This window comes from Kryptolebias marmoratus, linkage group LG16 (assembly GCF_001649575.2).
Source record: "Kryptolebias marmoratus isolate JLee-2015 linkage group LG16, ASM164957v2, whole genome shotgun sequence".
NCBI classification, from domain to species: domain Eukaryota; kingdom Metazoa; phylum Chordata; class Actinopteri; order Cyprinodontiformes; family Rivulidae; genus Kryptolebias; species Kryptolebias marmoratus.
Genome location: NC_051445.1, coordinates 28785801 through 28806068, shown reverse-complemented (window position 1 = coordinate 28806068; position 20268 = coordinate 28785801). Strand labels below are relative to the sequence as shown.

Genomic DNA, 20268 nt, shown 5'->3' with positions numbered 1-20268 from the left:
AGTAGAGCCGCTGCTCCTTTGCTACGAAGGGAGTAAGTTGAGGTGGTTCTGGGATTTGATTAGAATGCATCCTGAACTTCTCCATTTAGAGGTTTTCTGTGCATATCCAACTGGGAAGACACCTTGGGGCAGACACCAGAACTTGCTGGAGGGATTATGTATCCTCTTTGGCCTAGTAACACCTTGGGATCCCCTAGGAGGAGCTGGAGAGTGCCGCTGGGGAAAGTGATGTCTGGTTTTCTCTTCTGAACCTGTTGCCTCTGCAACCCAACAATGGATAAGCAGTAGAAGATAGATGGATATATATGCAATATTTTGTTTTCCTTTTTTTCACTTTTTTTTTAACTGATCAATCAAAACATTTTACAACAGGCAACAAATCAGGATTTGTAGGTTAGAGTGACTGTATACTTTACTTGTCGGACAGTTATAATTTACAATAAATATAATCTTGCGGGCCTGATATAGCCTTTGATAAACATGTCTATCAAAACTGCTGTTACTCAAACAATTCAAAAAGTGCTGTGGCATCTTCAGTGCTAATTTTGCCAAAATCACGTCATGCTGACTGCAACTGGACTGTGTTTTATGAGTTTATTTTCACCTCAACAAGAAAAACCATCACATTTTAATATTGTCAAAACTCATGGCACTAGAACTTGTTACACCCCTAGTAATTTGCCATCTTATCTAAATGAGGTCCAGCACATAATCATGGCTCTGTAGGGGCTATTTGTCTACTGAAGTTATGGTGTGATATTTCTATAAGAGTGAACCCAACTAAGGGAGCGATGGGATGCAGTGATGGGATCAAATTTAACTGCTCCTTTAATAAAGAACTTCAGCAGAACTAGGCTTTTGTGAGAAAACTGGCACAGCTATTGTGGCTTTCACTTTTCTTTATTAAACCAATTGTTTTTCTATTTGTGTATCCAATAATTATTCATATACTTGCACTTTTAACATCAACAATATAAGGATTACCTGCAACCTAATATCGTCTTGAGGCAGTTGATTAAATAGAAAGTGGTGAAGTATCTAAAAATATTAAAACCAAAAGTAAAACTGATGCAAATAAAGCAAAAGAGGGATGCTGACAAAAATGGTTAATGGTGTAACAAGTCAGGCAATATATTAAATTTACCACTTAATGCACCCTTCAACACCTGCTTTTGATGTTTAAAGTGGATGCAACCCATAAAATTCTGTTAGATTTAAATTTTGTCACATTTTATGCACAGCAGATAAAAAGGGTACTTAGGTTCCAAAATAGAAAGTGTATGGAAATTACTTTAGTTGTTGGAATAAATCAAAGTAAAATGATTTCAGTGCTTTTGTATTCTCTGTCATAATACAAAAAGACTAATGAACAGTCTAATCTCTGTTCTATAAACTGCAATGTCAGCAGCATGAAACTAAGTTGAAAAGCAGGGTTTATCACAAGTTGTGACTGAGAATATTGTTGGGCTGATGAAGGAACACTTTGAAGATTTCCTTAATCTGGTCATTATGTCGACTGAAGTGGCAGTTTGAGGACTACGGGGGACTATGGGGAAAGGCAAGTCCATAGCATTGGCAGAAGTCACCAAGGTAGTTAAAACGCTCCTTAGAGGAGCTGGGAGTTGCCAAGATTTTCACAGCAAAGCTAAGGGCATTTCAGGGTTCTGGACATTAAAGAGCTGTTGTGGCCAGAAATTGTGCTCTATCAGGAAATCACTCTGTTCAGCCACCAAGAGAAAGTTTACTCCAGGATTTTGAAAAGGAGGTTCCAATTGTTTGTAAATCCTTAAACTCAAGAGTAGCAGTCCGACTTTCACCTGGATCACAAAACAGTGAACCAGATCTTCACTCTTGCAGAGTTGCTGAGGGAGTCATAGGAATTTGACTGTCCAGACCACATGTGTTTTGTGGATCTGGAGAAGGGTTATGACTGTGTTCCCCGTGTTCCTGCTCCTGGAACAAGTTGAGGTTGTGTCCTGTTTAGGAACAGGATCTGAGGGTGCAGTTGTAAAGTTGAAGGTGTCAGGTACAGGAACCTCAGGATCCTGTCTCTGCATTTTGCAGATGATGTGCTTCTATTGGTCTCTTTAAACTATAACCTTCTGCATGCACTGGGGAGGTTTGTATCTGAGTGTAAATCTGCTGAGATGAGAGTCAGCTCCTCTCAGTTTGAGACCAAGGTTCTAAAACTGAAATAGGTGTTATACCCCTATAGGTCATCTGCTTTAAGCAAATGAGTTCAAGTTTCTGAGATACTTGTTTGTGAGAATGGAGCAAGGAATGAACAACAAATCAGAGTATCATTTGCAGTAATAAGAGTCTTGCCTCGGTCTGTCATGACAAACAAGGGGCTATTCTGAAAGAAAAAGCTCTCAATTTACTGGTCCATCAACAGTCTGACCCTCACCTATGGTCAGGAGATATGAATTATGACTGAATGAATGTTATCCTAGATTCAAGCAGCAAAAATGGGATTTCTTTCTTGGGCTTAGAGCTAGGGTGATGTGATCTGTTATCCAGGGGGCTCTCAGAGTAGAATTGCTGCTCTTCTGCATCAAAGTGATGTGAAGTGAGGTCATTCAGGCATTTGATTAGGATGCTTCTTTGTCACCTTCTTTTGGAGGTTGTCTGGGCCCATCCCACCCAGGACCCCTGGACACCCTGGTTTGCATGGTTTTTTGCTGATATCTTTATGGGCAAATGTTAAGCATTATCGCACATTTTCGCTTCGGTCGCTCCTCCTGCATGCTCCCGGCATTCTGATGTTAACAGGATGTGACGTTGCATGTCTTCTCCGTGAGTTATTTGGGGTTATTTTGTATTCCACACTACACAAACCCACAAAGAAGACACTAGACCGCAGAAATGGTGGCAAATCACTTTAGAAACAATTAATATTGGGTTAAAGTTGCGGGAAAGTTGTGGTGTTTTGGGCAAAGTTGCAAAAAGTTGCGATTTCGTGGGGTTTGCTTGATTTTGCGTTAATAGTTGCGATTTTAACATCGCAAAATCCTGGAGGGTCTGATATATATACATATATTGCATCAGCACCTAATTGCATGTTTTGTAGGTTGTACAGCAGGGTAAAACACACAATGTGCTTCATTGTAAGGAAGGGATGATTTAAAGCCTTTGCACTGTATTTTATATGTTATATTGCCTCACAGTTTTGCAACCAAAAACTGTCATGTTTTGTTCATATTGTAAAGAAGGTTAAACTTTATTAGATTATAAGTTGGTTTTGTATCTTTTATTTCAGTTTTCCTAGCCTAAGTTAGGTTAGTAAATGCAACACAGTTCTGGAGACGAGGCTAGTATCGCGAGATTAAAGAATGTTCTGTTGTTGTTGGTTATGGCTCTCGCTGCTCATTGCCTGGACATTGCTAAATGCTGTCTGTGCCAGAGCTAGAGGCTGGAAACAACACAGTTTGTAAGTTTGAACAACTTCGTTGCCATTGTAACTCATCTGTTACTGGAAGAGTAAAGTTTAATGCAAGAGACCCGTTTTTTCTTGTTGTGTATCTTCACTTACCGACACGCCTCCATCACACCGGAAACCAAAAGCACGACAGCTGGTGTCAGAAGTGGGATCATCTACAAGACTTCTGTGAGTGAATCCAATTGTAAAGACAATATCCAAGCGCATCCTGACCTAATTACAACTTAAAGACAAGCTACAACTAGCCACGACCGGGTAAAAGCAAAGAAAAAAAACAAAAAAAGAAATCGCGCTGAGACGGTAATAAAGCTGCTACAGTACTGCCGTGTAGCACTTCCGGTCCAGCCTTTCACAACAAGAGCAACAGTAATAAAGTTGGCGCGGCTTTATCGCAGGCCGTTTCGGCTCACGTCCTTTCAAAATAAGAGCGTCAACAAAACTTGTCAACGAAAAAAAAATAAAAAAAAAATAAAAAAATAGGATAAAATGACAGAGGATTTACAAGGTGCTACAGCAGGCCCTGGAGAGGCAGACACGGCTCCAAAGTGGTTACAAGCTGTGCTGGAAAATCAAAATCAACTAACAAGACACCTTCAAATGATGTTGGCTCCTGTCCTTTCACATATAACAGGACAATCAGCTCCACAACAAACCCAAGCATCACGTACTGTTTCTGATGGGAGTGATGACTCAATCCATATGCATTCTACAAGCGAAAGGCATGTACGTGAAACAAATGCCCCTTTGGATGTGACAACTAGACCACGTGTTCACGCTCCTTTTGCAGCTGAGCTGGAGGTTATAAATCAAAGATCCCGAAGCTCAGGCCCAGTGAGACGAACCACAACCCCTGGACCTGACCCAGGACACAGAGACACTAGGGACAGTGAACCTGAGGTCCAACACACTTTTACCTACCCTGATGAAAGGAGGCGAAATAATACTGGAGGCTATAACAACTGGTCAGAGCTTCAGAGGCCTAAATTACCCACATATGATGGAGATGAGGATTGGGACTCTTTTCTAATGCCGTTCGAATGCCAAGCCAGGAAACATGGATGGAGCACTGCTGAACGAGTGGACAGGCTGCATGAGTGTTTGAGGGGAGCTGCAGTACGCTATGTCTGCTCACTACCAGAGCGCACAAAGGAAGATTATGTTCTCCTGGTGGAACAACTCACTCAACGCTTTGGGAAAAAAGACCCTCCCACAACAATAAGAAGAAGACTGGGAGAACTTCGACAGGGGCGGGAGACATCAGCTGATTTTTCAGAGGAGGTAAGACGCCTTACCACACTTGCATACCCAGGAGTAGATCTCCAGCTGCAGGCAACTGATGCTTTCCTCAAAGGCTTAAAAAACCAGAAAGTGGCCTACGAAGTCATGAATCGTGACTCAAGCTCCTTCGTAGAGGCCCAAAAGTTTGTGGAGGCTCATGAGCATAACTTTAGAGCTACTGTGGGTCGAGACACGGAAGTAAAAAACAGAGCAAGGCGCATTTCATGGATTGATGAGGGGGATATGTGTGATGACAGTGCAACAACGTCCCGCAGAGTCAGTACGCCCCAGTATGTTACAGCTGACCAGTTTGCTGCGCTGGCAGAACAAGTGAAGACCCTTGTTAGCACCGTGGGAAACCTACAGCTCCAGGTTGCCAATTTCCAGCCCATAAGTGTCGGATCCCAGAACTCCAGGGCAGCCCAAAGCTCTGTAACAGAGAGGAAACAAAGTTACCAGCACATGCAACCCAGCAGAGGGCGCTCTCAAAGTCCAAGTCCAAATCGTGGAACAACTGGCCCATGTTTTAAGTGTGGAGAGACAGGACATTTTAGGAAGGACTGCATTAGGGCTTCCAGTCCTGTGGCTGCAAGAAGCAATGGTGACAAGTATATAGACAACCCGTTGCAGTCAGATGGAACCACAACCTCAGATTCCCAACTACAAGGCAGACAGGTTGGCTGCACTAAAAAGAGGGGTGAGAGTCTGCAAATTCTTCTGACCCTAAATGGTATCCCAATCCAGGCCGTAGCTGATACTGGAGCTCAGACAACTGTGATATCAGAGGAGCTGTATCAGAGAATCCTGAAGGATAACCCTGCCACCGCAGACCTACACCATACCTACCTATTAAATGCAGGAGTTGGAGATGGCATGAAAGCTAAACATGGACTCACAGTGACCTTCCAGATTGGGTCCAAATCCATAGACTGGGAAGTGCATGTAGCCCCCATAAGAGACTCTGTCCTCCTTGGATTGGATCTGATGAAGGCCCATGACGTTGTCATCTATACCCAAGGCAAAGTTTTCATTGGAGATGAATTGATCCCCTCAAAAATTGTGCGAGATGATGGATCAAACTACTGTGTGGCTAGAGTAACTCTGGAAAAAAACTCAATCATCCCAGCCAAATCTGAATGTGTTGTGTGGGGTAAAGTGGAGGACCCACTGCCAGGGGTTACAGCATTATTGGAACCCTTGAACATTGCAAACAATGTAACCTCTGGAAGTGTTGTTGTCACCATGAAGCCAAAGGTGCCAATCAGAGTATGCAATTTTTCAACCAAGAGGGTGGCTCTACAGAGAGGAGTATGTCTTGGACTCCTAGTCGAAGTTTATCCTCTACCCCCATGTGCACCAAAACCAAATGCAATGCCTAGCCATCCAGAAGAGACTGCCCTCAGTGAGGAACAGCAACAGCGGTTCATTCAGCTACTCCTCACGTACCAATCCATCTTTGCTAAAAGTGACTCTGACCTTGGCTACTTATCCGCTGTTATGGACAAAATTGACACTGGGTCTGCCAGACCCGTGCGTCAACCTGTGAGAAGAACCCCTCTTGGATTTCAAGGTGAGGAGGAAGCACATCTTAAAAATATGCTGACGGAGGGAGTAATCACACCATCAGCATCTGAATGGGCCTCTCCAGTGGTCCTAGTTCGAAAAAAGGATGGAGGAGTAAGATGGTGCGTAGATTACCGCTGTCTGAACAATCTAACAATCAAGGACGCTTATCCACTACCCCAGATCGAAGAATGTCTCGATGTTGTGGGTGGAGCCACAATGTTCTCTACTCTCAATCTTCAGTCTGCCTATTGGCAGATTGCAGTGGATAGTAAAAATCGAGAAAAGACGGCATTCATCACCAAATGGGGCCTTTTTGAGTACACTTGAATGCCATTTGGACTGTGCAACGCTCCAAGTACGTTTCAGAGAGCAATGGAGCTCGTTCTCAGGGGCCTTCAGTGGGAAACTCTTCTCATCTACCTGGATGATGTCATTGTCATCGGAAATGGAGTAGACCAAAGTTTGGATCGGCTCAAGCAAGTTTTTCAGAGGTTCCAAAGCTATGGACTAAAGCTAAAACCATCAAAATGTCATCTGCTGCAGGAAGAAGTTTTCTTCTTGGGTCACATTGTGAGTGGCAAAGGAATCAGTCCAAATCCAGCCCTCATAAAAGATGTACAGCAGTGGAACTCCCCCAATAACTTGCAGGAGTTACAAACTTGTCTTGGGCTGTGTAACTATTACCGGAAGTTTGTACCCAATTTTGCAGAGCTGGCAAGCCCTCTCCATGCCCTTCTCAAAAAGGGAACAGTGTTCCAATGGACTGATGAGCAGCAGTCTGCATTTATAAGACTCAAAGAGAAACTGACCACTCCACCAGTGTTGGGGTATCCCCAAGTTGAAGGGAAGTTCATTCTGGACACGGATGCTTCAAACAACAGTGTTGGTGCTGTTTTGTCACAAGTACAATGGGGAGAGGAACGAGTTCTGACCTATGCTAGTAGCCGCCTTTCACCAGCTCAACAGAGGTATTGTGTCACTCGTCATGAATTACTTGCTGTTGTTCGTTTCACACGGCAGTTTCGCCACTATCTACTAGGAAGAAAGTTTCTACTTAGGACCGACCATGGCAGTCTTACCTGGCTTTTTAGGTTCAAATGTCCTGAAGGACAACTAGCTCGCTGGCTTGAAGAATTAAGCCAGTATGACTTTCAGATTGAACATCGAGCTGGCAAACAGCATGGTAATGCAGATGCCATGTCGAGGATGCCAGGAGAAAGGGTGGAGAACTGTGACTGTTACCAGGCAGGGATAAACCTGTCAGATCTGCCATGTAAAGGGTGCAGGTACTGCCAAAAAATTCACATCCAGTGGGCCAAGTTTGAACATGATGTGGATGATGTTGTGCCCCTAGCCATAAGGCACATCCAGCCCGGAAGCAGCACCAATGATGGATCACACAAGTTAGGGGATCAGCCATCTGTGTCCCTACCAGAAAGACCAGAGGTCAATTGGCTTGAACCCCTGGGTCCTGAGCAGCTAGCAACACTCCAGAGAGCAGATCCTGTTCTCGCTGTTCTTCATAAATGGAAAGAAACAGGGACTGTAAGAGCCAGTTAATGGGGAGTTCATATAGAATAATAATTTAGATTAAAAATGTATAAATATGCTTAATTTAATTTTGAGAAATTCATGATGAGTATATTTTCTAGAATGTATAACTTAGTTAATGTAAAAGGATGCTTTTATTGTGAAAAGTAATTTGGCTTCCACTACGTAATGCGTAACATTAATATTGGCCGTATGCACGTTTGAGTTCAGATTGCAGTTGGATACGGTGGAAGCAGCACAATTTTTTGACCGATCTGTACCGAGCCTTTCATTTTTTTTTTGTAAGTGTACTTTTTTGAATTCCTTAAGTAAACATCATAAAAGAAGACTTGGTTTCAGTCGAGTGATTCAAATATTGGTTGTTAGACAAACTGCAAAGGTGGTACAACGAACTATTGGGACGCAGAGTGCCACTATATAAAGTCAAAAAATTGCTAATGGAGCGCCTTTCCTTTTGCCTGGACAACGCGGCTGATGAGAAAAGCGCCTCGCAGAGAGAAAAAAGAGACTGAAACGGGTAACCTTTTGAATGATTCTCCAAGAAAAGGTAACGAAAAGGCTTCTTTATCTTTGAATATTGTAAAGAAAAGACAATATACGGATGGATGAAGGAGCGCTGACGAAAATTGAAGCTAAAGCCTGTCGTAAAATTCCACTGAATGCAGTTAATTGTCCGAGACACGTGTGCATGTCAGTAACGGATTCGGTCAATGTGGAGCTTTTGTGATATATGAACAGTTTGTTTGCACTCAGTTAGACAAGAAAGGCAACTTTGAAGTACGTGCTTTAAACTTTGTGCCTGCTTACTGCACATTAACTCCGCGATTATAAGATGGCTGACGGAAATGCTGACACGCGTGGTGAGGATAAATTGGAACAGAGGAGAGAGCGCAAGCTAACTGAGAAGGGCGCTGAGGAGAGAATACAACGGTTCATAGCATTAAGAAGACGAACGTTAGCCACTCTAACCAGCCAAATTAAAGAGATAGAGACATTGAAGTGTGATGCTCAAAATGTGGAAAGTGTTCAGCGTAAGATGGAGGGTGATTTTGCACAGTCTCTAAACGAGTTTAATAGGCTCAATATGGAAGTTTACAATCTGTTGTCTGAAGAGGACAAATTTCACGACCAAAATAATTGGTACGAACCTAAAATGGATCAGATAACAGGCTTCATGAAAGAAACTAAAAGATGGCTGACAGGAGTGCATGATTCCACAGAGGGGGAAAACCTAATAGATGAAGAAGATACTGTTTTGCCTAGTGACAGTGTTTCACAGATAGGGTTCAGTAATGTTGCTAAAGCACACTCTCATGTAAGTAACATTTCCAGCACCTCACGTGTATCGTCCGCACGTGCCCGTCAGGAAGCAGAGCATGCCGCTCTAATGAAACGACAAGAAGCGTTGAGGAAAAAACAGGAGCTTCAATTCCAAGAAATTAGAATTAAAGCTGAAAAGGAAGAATTAGAACTGGAGACGGCATTAGCTGAAAGCCAAGCAAGAATCCAAGTGCTTAAAGAGTATGAAACGTTGGAAGATGACAGAGGTAGTCACGTGTCAGTGCAAAAATCAATAAGTGGAAACATAAAGAAGGAAAGAGTTAGCATGTCGCTACCGCAACATGCTACAATGAATGTTCATGCACCAAGACAAGTGCAGCGTACACAAATACCACACCTAGCATCGCCAGTTTCAAACCAAACTTCTAGAACACAAACAGGGAATGATATTGTGTCAGTCATGCAGAAGCAGAACGCAATAACTGAATTGTTAGTAAAGCAACAACAGCTTTCGCAGCTACCAACAAAGGACATTTCTGTGTTCAAAGGTGATGCGCTGCAGTTCAAGTCTTTCATGAGAGCATTTGAACATGCNTGCCTGGACATTGCTAAATGCTGTCTGTGCCAGAGCTAGAGGCTGGAAACAACACAGTTTGTAAGTTTGAACAACTTCGTTCCAATTGTAACTCATCTGTTACTGGAAGAGTAAAGTTTAATGCAAGAGACCCGTTTTTTCTTGTTGTGTATCTTCACTTACCGACACGCCTCCATCACACCGGAAACCAAAAGCACGACAATATTAAAAACATTCCTCTTGTTTGTGTAAATGTTGAAATATGTCATTCAGTAAATGCTGTATTACAAATATGTTGACTGAAATGTCAATATTTAATTGTTAACTTGTAACATATTTAACAGAAGTGCTTTTCTACACAGCCATCAGCATAATACAGATTTATCACTTTAGTTTGAAAACACTGAAAAGTTGTTTCAGAAAGTTCAGTCATTTAAAAGTCAGTTAAATCATGATCTCTGGTTTAGTGGAGCTTACCTTGTTAATGTAGACTAAAAACTAAGGATCTACGGATTAATATTTTTTGTTCCTGATACAGATCCGAGTCATTTAAAAAAAAAGATCAGTCAGCACTGACTCTCAGTCTGACATTTACATTTTCTTTTTGTTATCATTGTTGTTTCTTTTTTTTTTTTACAATAGATGACAGACAATAAGTACATTAAAATTCCTAAAATCAATGCAATATCAATATTTTCTCCAGCACAGCAATGGGTTGGTCATCCAGAGCAATAAACTATATACAAAATTGGATCCGAAGCAGAGCCTGGCAGCTACTCTAACACCAATCAAAAAAAAAATTATTGATCCGTACTCTGATCTGATACTTGCAATCGTTTTGGGATGGTTCTAATAGTCTGGATTTAAGATCGAGACACTGTACCTTGCAAATCAATCTTTTTTTTTCTTTACAAGTGTGCAAAGCTGTTGTCAAGAAAATATTTTACCACCTGAAAACAACAAATAACAAACTTTTTAAAAAATCTTTTGGAATGAGAAAGTGTCCAAACTTTTGACTGTAGTACTCTATTATTTTATTGTATGACTTCTGTATGAAATATTTGTTCTAATCCTTACCAGTTTACATTTGAAGCACATATATTTTTTTATTATTGTATTTTATTTATTTATTTATTTTACATAATTTATGCCTTTAGCAAATTTTTTTAACTGGCACACACACAACCACTTAACAGAGAAACATGTCTGCTTTTCATGAGTTGTGTCAGCATGTCTTCTTACAAACTATGAGGTGAAATGATGTGTAGTATTTGCTCAGGCACACCAATTGAGAAATCAACTAACTGTTTTGTGACTATATTTGTAGATTGCAGCAACACTTTTAACAATAAGAAGTGGGATAACCACCAAATAACCTGTCTAGTTATGATATTTTTTGTCACAGTCTCTAAAAGTGCAAAATTGTGTTGCAAGTAATAGAGTTGATCAATCTAGGCACTTACGGATCACAGCAAGGCGCACACACACAAATAATAACTGTGTGTGGCTGGCCTCTCTGCATACATGGCCTCCTTATTGTCAGCTTTGTGACTCTTACGAGACAAACACACACACACACACACACACAAACACACTTTCGTTCAATCATATAGCACATAAGAATAGGCATTTACATTGAAAAAGTTAACACATTTTGTTTTAAGAGACAGTGTGAGTATCAAGAGCTTTTAGATAATGAATAAAATCCTGTCTGCCAGACATCAGAGAGAAGAAAAAATGACAGAGGAATAAAGGACAGAGAACAAATCAGGTGAGGAATAAGGAAGAAGAGAACAGAGGTAAGAAAAGTTAAGGTAAAATAATTAGCGGGACTAACATGGCGTTACTGGTAGCTGTGGTGGAAACGTCAGCCGAAGAGATAACTCCGCACTTGGCACATTTGAGCGTCATATTGTACAGTGGCACTGTCATCTGACTGCAAAGTCAAATTAACACGCTGTAACATACACAAACAGATACAAATGCACCTACACATAGACTCACACAAATGCACGTGTGCAGATGAGCACACGCAGAAACAGCCACACACACACTGATTTACGGTGTTCTCACACAGTCTCTCTCTCAGGGCTACAGTCTTCCTTGAAATTTAGTGTGTTTACCTATGAGTTGCTTGGGGAAGGGGAACAGGAAGAGGCCAAATCAGAGGACATTTTGAACCAAATATGAAGTCTGATTCTGTCTGGAAGATGCCAAGAAAATACAGGGATTTAAAAGAAGCCTTTTCTAAAATAATCTGATGCTAATAATGTGCTGATGTGCCTCCTAGGGCATCTTTGCTTTTGCTGACTGCTTATTTGATTTAACAGCTTAAATTTGTATACTTACATGCAGACATGTACAGTAACTCACAAATGATTAAAACAAATATGACCTCCCTCCCTCACACTCCAAAGGCAAACCTTTATAATCACATTTTAACTCAGTGCAGTTAATGTTTGATAAATAACTATGTCATCAACCTATGATTTTGGAGCCAACTGATCTCTCTAGAAAAATACAAAGCCTAAGGTTCTAGAAGTAAAAATTTAATTCACATTCCATTTTATCACAGACAGCCTTACTGTGAGTTGGAGAGCTGAAAGTGAGCAAATTTATTTAGCTCTGGGGAGGTATTATTCATACCCCTTGAACTTTTCTACATTTTGTCATGTTACAACTGCAAACTATTTTATTAGTATTTTATCTGATACACCAACACAAAATAAGTATTAATTGTGAAGTTTGTGGTCGCAATGAGCAAAACGTGAAAAAGTTTAAGGAAAAGAATAGTAAACCTCTCAGTTTCTTAAACCCTCCATGCAGGTTTCACTGATCATAACACTGCATTCAAAAAAGTAAAAGCTACACTGGATGTTGAAACTGGATTTTAGAGAACAAATGAGCAGTTATACAGATGTGTCATGTGATGTGTGATCCACCTAATGAGAAGGTTAAAAGACAAATAATTGTATCATTCTGTTTTCCTTGTTTTTTGCTCTAAAAAAATCCACAACACCTTAGCAATTTCTTTATCATAATAATTCAGCAACTAAAATTCTCGCAAAAAATACCAAAGAACAAATATTAGGTTGGAAATAACACAGGTTACTGTCTAAACAGTTTTTAAAGAAAAACTACACTTAAACACTGGTTGGTGGCAAAGTGACTTATGAGACCAAATATAAAGGATACTTAATAAAAATGAACATACAAAATCTTTTGTTTTCTTCTCTTTAAAGCATTTGTTTGAGTACTTGAACTTACTAACCCTGCAAACACATCATTATACACAGCTTTTTTACTTTGTTATTGGTCAAACTCAGTCTAAAAAAGAAATTATAAAGCTGCTCTGATATGCAAGAGAATATGTCACAAACCAAGCTCAGAGTACAATTATCCAACCTTCTTTTTTTATCTTATTGTGTTGATGGTTTTGCATCTGAATGAAGAACATGCAGAAAAAAGGAAACTGAAGAAATAAAGTGAAGATGACCAAGGGTCACAGCTGGTCAATCTTAACAAATACAAAAATGGCTATAATGCTTTTACAGAGTTTAACCCAAGATTTGATGTGGCAGTAGCTAAGACTGATCTCTGAGCACATATACTGAGCACTAACAGACTGCAACATTGTTGTTTAAAATTTTGCCGTAAACTATTTGGAGTTAATTCTAGTTTTTCTGTTAGCAAACTATTTCATAAACCATTTAATGGATTTTAAAAAACCTTTGGAAAGTAATTATTGGCTGTACATCTACAAACTGATAAACCTTTAGAGCCAACCCATTTTAAAATGACTGCCACAACCATTAGACTTTATAAAACACAGAAATGGCTTTAATTCAATTAATTTTACAGATATTGTGATAGAATTTGGTGTGGTTCTGGCTGAGAGTCATTCACAACACACATCCCAAGTGCTACCCTTTAAGTGAAATCGTTGTTTAAAATCTGTTGGACACAACCCTTACTGTTTTTTAGCAAAATATCTGAAGGACTGGATGAGATTTAATGAAACTTTCAGAAAGTACTCATTGGATGTACATCTACAACTGATTAGCTTTTGGAGTCAGTCTTATTCAAGACAGCTGCAACAGCTAATTGACATTAGCTGACTCCACAAAAATTACTCCAAATTAGTCAATTTTATAGATATTGAGTTAAGATTTGATGTGGTAGTAGCTGAGAATCATTCATAACACATTTTGAGATTGACATCTCACTGTTTTGCATGAAATTGAGAATAACATTATTGGAAGGTTTGATCAAACCAGCTGCAACTCCAACATTTTTCAAAATCAGATCATCTTAGTCTAAATCTCTACCATGAAAGGCAACAAGTGATGTGTATTCCTTCAAGGAATTCTATTTTTTTTCTTACTTTTTTTTGCCATGTAAAACAAGGCTTTTTATGACATTCTATATTAATTAGCCCTCTAAAGGGTGAAATAAGCTCATGTTAAAAAGTTTGAATGGCTGTAACTCAGTCTTTTTTAATATGTGTGTGTTTAGGTGATGGAGGGTAAACTTAGAGCTAACCTGTTGTGTAAGTCGTGACAAATTGAACATTTACATCCGAAACACTTAGTGTTGTCTTGATTCGTCCTATTTCTTCTCGTAAGGAAATTGCTGAATGACATAGTAGCCTTATTAAAAAAGAACACTGTTGCTAACAGCTGATTTTCTTGGCCACTTGCTTCAGAATTCTATTACAGCTAAAATGTCTCAGATGTCATGTTGTTTGTGCCTGTTGTTAATAAAAACTGTAAAATGCAGCCCTGACAGGTTTTTTAAATTTTATTTAGGGCTAATGTATTCTATGTGTATGTTCTTGTGTACAGGCCTAATTTTCTAGGCAAAAAATTTATTTTATGGTCATTAGACACTATGTTGCTCTGTGTTCCTTTGAAAATCTAAAAGCTCCACTGTTTGAAATTCTGTGCATCTCAGTGCTGCTGCTGCAAGGCTCCCACTGACAACAAAACTGGAGATATTGGCACGTAATAATAAACTAATATGTTACTATGTGGCCTTTTGCTAAACAATTAGAGCTGACGAGTTGAGGGAATCGATTTTTGTAGCCTCTGGACGACCAGATTAAAAATCACATAATAGTAGAAATTCAATTTCAAGGAAAAGGGCAAGACAGCTGTTAAATGTACGCTACAAGCAGTGATATTAAAAAGCTATCAACACTTTCTGAAATACTCCATTTTCCTGGACTTAAGAATTGAGAGGCAAAAGGTGCATGGTTTGGAGGGTGGTAGGAGGTGGCTAAGATGCTTTTAAGCTTTGCACAAAAATAAATATTTGTTTTGCTAGAACATCATATTGATATGTTATAAACAGATATAAACAGATTCAAAGCTTTCATCTAAAAGATCAATAATTTGGTTAACCTGCAAACTGTAAATATGCCAAGGTTGAAGTGTTTGCAAAGAAAAACAGCCACCATCCTTTTTTAAAAATTGACGTACTCCAGTCTGTGAATTAGTCTTTAATTTTCAGGGAAAAGGAGGCTCAGTGGCACCGCCTGTCCCCAAAGTACAAACTGAGCCTTAAGACTGTCCACAAACAAATTGGCTACAATAAATATGTTCCCATTTGATACTTAAGAGCAGCATGTTTGAAAGACAGAGAGCAGCAAGTAGGGATGCCATCATCCAAGTCATACTTTTGCAGGTTTGGTCACCTCATTTTCATGCTTTTTAGTCTTCCATAAATTTCTGTGTACCCTTTTTGGCAATCTCCCTCATGTTGAGGATTTAAACTAAGGGAGTACACTTTTGATAATTAAGCAGACTTGGAGCAGATAATAATAATAATAATAATAATAATAATAATAATAATAATAATAATAATAATATCATTTTATTTTTTGTGTGGTTAGGCCTTGACAGAGAATTTTAAATAGAGGAGGTCTCAGAGTCCAGCTTTCTACAACTTACAATGAAGCAGTGCTCTTGATATCCAGTCTCTTTCTCTTTAATTTACACCTTTATGCATGTGACCAAAACAACTCTCTTGTAAGCCAGACAAACAAAGACCCTAATGACTCACCAGTGGGAGGGGAGTGAGATTAATCTGCATTTGAATTAACTTGTGTACATGGCACATCCCATGCACTTTAAAGCTTGGAACTCAACACAGTCTAGTTTTGCATTGAGAAAACTTTCTGGATAGTAAGCAAAACATGTTCAACTACAGAACATAAGTCTAGTTGCTTTGGTCTTTACAACTTTTTTTCAGTTGAATGAGCATTCCTGATTCACATTTAACTGTGAATCATGAACTACTGTTTGACAGGCTAAGGTACATAGAACTCTCTGAGAGCTGTCTAGCTTGGTTTAATAGTCTACAGTCAGTCAAAAACTCTCCTTCACAAACTGGATGTTATTTACCATCGTTTTTATGTTCTCAATGCTCTATACTAGACTTTGTGTAATTTGTTTTAAAAATGTTTAATTGTATTGATTGTTTTGTGTTTTTATCATTTCTATTTTATATCTATCTGTAGTTCAACATGACCCCCACAGCCATCCTACCTTAACCCTCTTGTGGCCATCGGCTCAAATTGGCTCGAAGTTACAAGGACTCCTATACCTATCTTTGTCTCTTTCTCTTTTGAGAGATTCAGGAGTGTTAAAAATACAAAAAAAAAATGCTGTAAGCTAGTCAAATAGACACATTGACTGATAATTTGGTGTGGTACTCACTGACTGATCTCCAATGATTGTTAGGCCTTTAATTAATTTTAAAACCTTTATTACTCAATATGGGGGATACACGTTTCTATATGTCTAATGTGTTTATCCCACAATGAAGACCATTTATGCATCAGCCTGTTAAAAAAGTGATTAACTAAGAATTTATAGACAAAGTAATATAAATAATTTCCTGTTTGGTCACAACTAACATAAATTCATTCGTGACAACCATTCAAAACTGGCACACAGCACTCCCATACGATTAAAAAAAGTGTTCATATTACTGCTCTGCAACTAGCATGAGTAGAAGGAAAGTTTATCTTCAGATGTTATAGAAATTATGAGAACTTGAGGCAGCATTATGTTCTACTCTTTTCAGCTAACAGAAGAGAGAAAAAATGCAAGATCAGTCAAACAATAGGAAAAGGCAGGAAGTAACAGTTAGCCAAACAGAGGTTCCCAGCTATGGGACCCAGCTAGTCTGGTGATGGGCAGGGCTTGAAGTCGTATGTTAGGAGGAGAGCGGAGCTGACAGATCTTTTTTACCCAATCACAGATGAGATTGGAGGGGGCTTCTGAGACTGATGTGTTCCTGACTGGAGAGCCCTGAGTGAGAGAGAGGGGGACTCTGAGCAAACTCAAACATGACATTTCAGACAGCAGAAGTGTGAAGAGAGATCACATTTTCAGAGAGAACGAAACAAAACAAAACAAACAAACAAAAAACAACGGTATGCATTAATGTGAATGAAGACAGAACAGGCTGCAGAGTAAAGGGGAGCAGGGTGCACATCAACTCTAACAGCATAAGCACAATTTTTCCTATCAATTGTTGAGAGACTTTTAGATTGTTCAGTAAAATTAAATCTACTGTCATGTAAGTAAATTTTCTGAATGTGCAGTTAATGTTTCTTTTAAAAGTTTCTGTTTGGATTTCTTGGACTCTGGTTGGTTAAGCCATCATTAAAAACAAACCTCTCCAACATTTTGGAATGTTTGTTTGCTGTCCAACAGAGACTGGAGCTGTCACATTACTACAATCACCCTTTTTGCAAGCAACTAACTATCTATTATATCTCACCTTCCAGGTATCACAAAACTGTATTCGAGGCAGCGCACATTATCTCTTTGTCCACCTTCACCCACCTCATTATCATTCTTGGCTTAATACTTTCCTTTTTGATAAATCCTATAGTTAAGGTTGGCTTGGGTTTCCTGAGCTATAACTTAGTTATGCTGCTTAGGCTTTGACTGCTGGAGGACAAACTGACCACATTTCCTCACTCTGCTGCTGTCTTTACTTGCTCTGCATTTCTTGGTTGCATTTGTAATTGTTGCTGTCATTTATGTTTTTCTTGCCCCCCCCCCACTAAAACTACACCAGGACAAGCCATTCTGTTTGTCTGTGTATCTTTGCTGTCCTCTCAAACTCCACCTGGCCAAGGCAGATGGCCGCTCATCCTGAGCTTCATTCTACTGGAGGCTTCTTCCTGTTAAAAAGGGAGTTTTTCCTTTCCACTGTCATCAATGGCCTGCTTGGGATGGGAGATTGCAATGAAGTGAAGATTTGATACAATCTGCTCGCTTCCTTAGATAGATAACTATTTATAACTGGCATTTCAAAATGTATTATATGTGAATGTATTGTATTTAATTAGAATGAATTGATTGCAATGAATTTTAAATTTGGATTTGTTTAAACAGAGTAGGATTTTGGATTTTGACTTGTTTTTTTCTTTTTCTTTGTATACTGCCTTGACTTGATTTCTGTTGTGAATTTATTCAAACCTTATAAAGATAATGTCTTTTAAATAGTCAGTTAATCAAAAAGAAATTTCAATTAAAACTACACATTTGAAAACAAAGTTTAAAAAACTGCAAACAGTTTTGTTGTTTTGTTTTGTTTTGTTTGATTTTTTTTGTTTGCTTTGTTTTTTTTTTTTTAATACAATCATGTCTACATAGAAATCTAACAGTTCTGGTTTCAAGCGCAAAACTTTGGTTACAGAATTCAGGCTTTTGGTTGTGAAGCTTAAACCTTTGGATGAAATTAAAAAAAAAAGTTTTGCGTGTTGCAGACATGCAATTCTTGAGCGGTACCTCTGATGGAGGATGTAAGACGTGCCTCTATTGATCTGAGTCCCATCCCCCTCAGCCTCTCACTTTCTGTTTTGATCCTCTGTCTGGCTGAGATGTCTTCTCCAGCTAATGTACCTTTAATAATTATAATACTTTCAATATTTATTGTTTCCAATGATGCAAAGTCGGGAGGTTCTCAGGAAGAAAGTCATGCTCACTGCTCAAGAAGCAGAGAAGCTCCTGTGAACCTGTTCAGCACTGGGCCAATGTTAGCTGGAGAACAAGTCTCAGTGTGGCATTGAATTAAAACAGAACTATAGGTTGGCCACTGGTTCAGGATGATATCTGGGTCAATCGAAAGAAGTAGAAGTGTTTACCAGCTTAGCTCTGTTGACAACAACATCAAGTTCACCAGAGAGGATGCAAAGACAACAAAGGGCCTTTTTTGACTGTTTGGTGCAAATGGAAGAAAAAGGACAGCCTAAACATTAAGTTCTGTAGGTAATGATCTTTTCCCTGAAGCCCTGATTAAATAAAAGCCCCAAAGCCCTGTACTTGGACTACTCCTCTTTGTTATTTACATGCTCTCTCTTTAACAAACTCTCTCATAGCATGGTTTTAAACTACTTTAATATGCTGAGTATACGCAAAAACTATGCCAGCACCATTCTAGTCTATCCATTAACTTCCCACCTCTCTCCCTTGTCAACTGTCTGAACAATATCAAACCCTTGATGTCTTCAAATCCATTTTAACAACAACTCAACAGCACCGAAATTTAACTTTTGGTTGTGGTTCCATAAAAAAAGGCTAGGGATGTTCTTCTGGATATAAAGTCCCATCCTCCTTATTTCACAACTGTGGCATTATTTATTCTGCATTCCACTCTCTCCTTTGAGTCACACATCAAAACTATCACAGAATCTGCCTTTTGTCATCTCAGAAACATCTGAAGACTCCAGACCATCAGTCCCCAACTCTGTGGCAGAAAGCTTCATTCATACTTTCACCACCTCCTGTTTGGACTAATTCAATGGAGTCTTGTATGGAACACCCAGTTAACCTCTCAATAGACTTCAGTCTGTCCAAAACTCTGTTGCCAGGATTCTTATCAGCACCAAACCTTGGCCACAGGTCACTCTAATTCTCATTCACCTATAGTGGCTTCTAGATAGGTTACAAATTTATTACAAAATTATTCTACTTATCTACAAATCGTTGCCATTCTTCTTGGTACCTCTCTGACCTCCTACACCCTTTAACTTCATCCTATAACTTGTGTTCTTCTGGAACTGGACTGCTCTTCAGTCCTCACCTCTTTTGGTGACAGAGTTGCATTCCCAACCCTTTAGAATGCTCACACGGCTGACAATCACAACAATTCAACTGTGAAAATATTTTTATAAAACAAGCTTAAAATATTATTTATTAAAATTGTCCAGTTTAACTTAGTTTTATTTCTCATAATGTGTCTCTGAACTGATTCATTCCACCTTTTGTTTATGTTTTTATTGCCTACTGACAAAAGCAAATCGGTGGTAATGTTTTTGTCCACACCTGTGTGTGATGACTGCCATAGCTAAGCAGCTTTTCAAACACAAAAGTGGCTACAACTTAGCCAAAAGTTATGGTAAACAACCAACAATTTGATGTGGTAGTAGAATAGCTTTGTCCCCAATGCATACTTTAAGCACTACACATTGTGAAATAGTTTTGATTTAAACTTTGCCATCAAGTGTTAGTGTCAACCTTGTCTGCAGGTTAGAAAAATATCTCAGACCACTATACAG

The 20268-nt window shown here is 39.2% G+C and overlaps 1 protein-coding gene across 12 annotated transcripts in view; it reads right to left on the bottom strand.

The window, feature by feature from the left end:
• Positions 1–20268, bottom strand: part of adgrb1a (adhesion G protein-coupled receptor B1a) — a 316467-nt gene that overhangs the window by 30874 nt on the left and 265325 nt on the right. For 7 of the 12 annotated variants that reach the window (XR_005234257.1, XM_017436779.3, XM_025010721.2 and 4 more), the window contains one exon: positions 11527–11625. The exons of 3 other annotated variants lie outside the window; for them this stretch is intronic. Coding sequence is in view for 8 of the 9 variants with exons in the window: in XM_017436779.3 (XP_017292268.1) it covers positions 11527–11625 (99 nt within the window). In the remaining variant the exon portion in view is untranslated. Of the gene's footprint in view, positions 1–11152; positions 11243–11526; positions 11626–16945; positions 17006–20268 lie in introns of all 12 variants that reach the window. 2 more of the 12 variants (XM_037980552.1, XM_025010724.2) reach the window with 2 other exon arrangements.